The sequence below is a fragment of the Medicago truncatula genome, chromosome 4, assembly GCF_003473485.1.
Source record: "Medicago truncatula cultivar Jemalong A17 chromosome 4, MtrunA17r5.0-ANR, whole genome shotgun sequence".
Classification (NCBI taxonomy): Eukaryota; Viridiplantae; Streptophyta; class Magnoliopsida; order Fabales; family Fabaceae; genus Medicago; species Medicago truncatula.
The window spans coordinates 57,716,819-57,720,906 of NC_053045.1; the positions used below are offsets into that span (position 1 = coordinate 57,716,819).

The 4,088-nt window shown below is 33.2% G+C and overlaps 1 protein-coding gene across 1 annotated transcript; it reads left to right on the forward strand.

The window, feature by feature from the left end:
• The first annotated feature begins 454 nt into the window (after positions 1-454).
• On the forward strand, positions 455-3,800 carry LOC11420235 (uncharacterized). Its single transcript, XM_003609609.4, has 3 exons — positions 455-523; positions 2,233-2,835; positions 2,964-3,800. The coding sequence occupies exons 1-3, from the start codon at positions 455-457 to the stop codon at positions 3,705-3,707; spliced, it is 1,416 nt and encodes a 471-aa protein (XP_003609657.3). The 3' UTR covers positions 3,708-3,800.
• Positions 3,801-4,088: the final 288 nt, after the last annotated feature.

A 4,088-nucleotide genomic window follows, 5' to 3' on the forward strand; every position in this document is an offset into this window, starting at 1 on the left:
CTTCATCGCCACGTGTGACTGCATCATTTCACGCGCTAAAGCGCATGTTGATATACTCTCTTTTTAATTTTTTTATTTATTAGTTTCCTTACATCTCCCTTTCTTTTTCTCTATATATCGACAAGAGGCCAGGCAAAGGAGAACTATTTGGGTTTTTTTTTTTTCTTGTAAAAAATATTGTGCTTTCTCTTTCTTCGCCTCCTCCGTCGTTCCTTCACCCACATAGTTCAACCCTCGTTCATTAGTAATCATTAAACTTCTTCTTTCATAACGCAGCAAGGTAACAACTTTCTCTTTATAATATACACAACAACTCTACGTGCATGTGTGCGTGCATGTAAATATCCATATATTTATACATAAATATACGATATCTAATTTTTTTGTATATAATTGTTTTCTTCACGTTTTCTTTATTTTCAATCTACAACTTACAGATCGGTGTATTACCATCATGATCCGTTTTTGCAGCTTCATGCGGGTCTCCCCTGGGTCTTCTTCTCCTTCTTCTGCTTCCATGGAGGTAACTAACTAACACTATTTTTTTTTTAAATTCATTTTATTTTCTCTCGTGCTTTGCTTGTCGTACACTTTTAATGTACTCTAATATATATTTTCATACAAAATAACTCGAATTATTGTAAATCATTAGTGTAAAAATCTGTTGTTTGTGTTTTTTAGTTTCATGTCTGTTATTTGTTTATCATATTATGTTTGTCTCGTGTTGTTTTTCTTTTCCTCATTATGTTTTCAGCTTTGACTTAATTGCGTCAGCTTTTTTTGTGATTGAATGTAATGTGTTTAGTGGGTTTTCACGTATTTGTATAAAGTTTTGAAGATTGTTAGACATCTAGCAATTGCTCACGACTATTACCCTTCATTGAACAACAATTAACTATTGTTTGTTTCAAAACAGTGATTAAACAATAGTTAATTGTTGTTCAACAATTTTTAATTTTTTTAATGTTCCACCTATTTAAAAAAAATTCCTGACAGTAATTAATTTCCGTTGAGGTTTAACCTACTTGGGTTGGTCTGGTGATATTGATTTGGGATCTGAGAGTGTGCCTCAAAGTTTTGGGTTCAATTCTCCCCAATATCAATTTGGATGAACTAATTTAATTTCTTCACGAAAAGAAAAAAATATCATTTGAAGTTTTTTTTGGTAATTTGATGTGTGTCAGCAATTGATAGGTGTCTCTAGAACATTTTTTTTAAAGTTTTCATCTTTGGATTATGGTTCGCTTGTTTCATGAAAATGGATTTGATTAGTATATTCATTTCTTCTTCTTATGATTTTTGTTGTTGTTGATGTTGTTAATTATGAAGTTTGCGTTTTTCTTATGTATAATTGTTTTTTTGTCAAGTAGTTTAGTGACTAAACTTACACATTATGTGTGAAGAAGTGGAGAATTCGGGGTTCGAACTCCGTTTAAATGTCTATAGAGCTACCAATTGAATTGCATATACATGACTAATTGTTATTGTTTAATTTCGGATATTTGTAGAGTATGTTTTATTTGTTTAGTGTTTTAAGCGATGTTAAATAATATTAATATTCACCGTTGCTCCAAGTGATTGCACTCAACTAGTTAACGAACTTTTATTAAAGGTTGAATCCGTTCAGGAGAATCTAAAGTTAAGTCATAGTTGAAAAAATTCTTAGTCAAACTTTACTTATCATCAAGTCGCACAACTAGTTACCGAGCATATCCTTTGAGAACTAGAGCCTAATTTATTTTTTTAAAATATAGAAAATTTATTTATTTTATTTCAACAACAACCAAGTCTTATTTCACCAAGTGAAGTCAGTTACATGAGTCAAACATTGTCATAAAATTCTATCATATATCATATCCAAGGTTTTAAATAAAGGTCTCAGTCAAGTTTGTGGTTGCGTTAAGATGTCGCAATTTCGATTGTTACAGATGTTGCATTGCGCATTGTGGTTGTCGCAGCGTGAATTAATCACAACATTGCATAAGTCTTATAAAAATTAATTATACTATCTTATATTGTATAATAGCTTAATTTCTCATTATTTCTTCTTAATTTCATAGTGTAATTATTTTCATAATTTAGTAATGAATTTATTTCTTCTACAAATCAAATTAGCCACTAATAAATTCATGTTTCAATGTTTTAAGAAGAGACAAGAGCAAACTCAATTTTCCTTAAAACCAACTATTGTAAATATATGCTATCTTTAAATATATTTAAATTTTTGGACAGGTGAATGCAGCTGAACCAGATGAACAATCACTTCCGTGGTCCATTAAATATGGTGTTTTTGATGATCCGGAAACATCTGTTGAGGTGGGTGAAATTTACCAGGCTGAACTTCCAATTTTAATTTCAAAGTCTGAGTATATTTTGTTGCAAAATAACACCGAGGCAGAAAGTATACACCACAACTTTCAAATAGGATTACCTATCCCAATAACTTGGATAAAGAGTTATGATATTCGGGAAGAAACAAAGATTGGGATGCATGAGGAGCATGAACATAAAGGGCAGATTCTTGTTCCTGGCTCTCGAAGTGACAACTGGACTGAAATTGAAGAGGCCGGTTTAGTCCTTGGTTTATATATATTTGGGAAGAACTTCGTTGAAGTGAAAAAATTTATCGGCAATAAGAAGATGAAGGACATATTGTCATTCTATTATGGAAAATTTCGTAAGTCTTACAAATATCAGAGATGGTGTGGATGTAGGGAAGGGAAAAGCAAGAAATGCAACTTAGGGCATAAAATTTTCACTGAATCAAGGCAACGTGAGCTTTTGTTTCGTCTGATACCGAATGTACCGGAGGAAGTTCAAAATGAATTACTTGAGGTAATGACATAAACAATTTCAAAGTTTTTCATTTTAATATCGATTGTTACTCCGTCCATTGTCATGGATTGGATCTATACTTATTGATTTGTCTTCCATACTTATTGCTATGTTCAATTGATTGGTAGGTGTCAGAGACACTTGCAGAGAGGAACATTAGTCCAGAAGATTATTTTTCGACTCTGAAAAATTTAATTGGGCTCAAAGCCCTTGTTGATGGATTAGCAATCGGTAAAGGAAAAAAAGATCTTATATGCCCCCATGTTGATGATGTAAAATCCAATGAAGCTGTTCTGGTCGGTCCTTCAAAAATACCGAAGGGAAAAGCTTGTGCAATGCTTGAACCCTCAGAAATAATAAGCTTTCTGACAGGAAACTTCAGATTAAGTAAATCTCGAACTGATGATCTCTTTTGGGAAGCCGTTTGGCCTCGTCTACTTGCAAGAGGTTGGCACTCGGAGGAACCTAGATGTTATAATTATGTTCCTTGTAAGAATTCTATGGTCTTCCTTGTCCCCCGAGTTAAACAGTTTTCAAGGAATCTGCTGAAGGGGGTACAATATTTCGATTCTCCGTTTGAAATCCTCAATAAAGTTGCGTCCAATCCTGAGCTCATTGATCTAGAGAAAAATGCAACGGTAATTCCACCTCGGGAGAAAGTTCCGGAGGCTTTTGCATTTGGATATCTAGACAAAAAGAAGCGCAACAGAAGTCAGGAGGACTGTTTAGTATCAAAACCTTCACGACATGTGTGTCGTAAAGTGGAAGGTTCTGGTAGTGGTGGTGTTGCAGGTTCTGAAAATGAGGAAGGAGCAAAGGTTGTCTCCAACGGTAATGGCATTGCTAGCAGTAACGAAGGCTTCAAACAATGATGTCTTATAATGAGAGATTGAATATGACTGTCAGTATCTACTTAGCAGCATATGTTCATGTAAGGACACATATTAAAAGACCTTTATGCTTTTGTTGAAGAGAAATGATATTTCTACGACCATTTTCTAATAATTTTTGGGACAACTTTCTCTCTCATACTCACATTATATTTTTACTTTCTCTCTCTATTACTTTGATATTTGTGCCAATACATACTTTTCTTGGTAAAAATGTGGTTGTCCATTTAGTTGTCAAGCAAATTAATGTTCAAATAACACTACTCTTTGTTGAATGTGTGTTTGTCCAAGCAAGGACCTTTGTTATTTCATGAGCTAGAAAGAATATTTATGTTTTTGTTAATGTGATGTATTTTTTTTGTT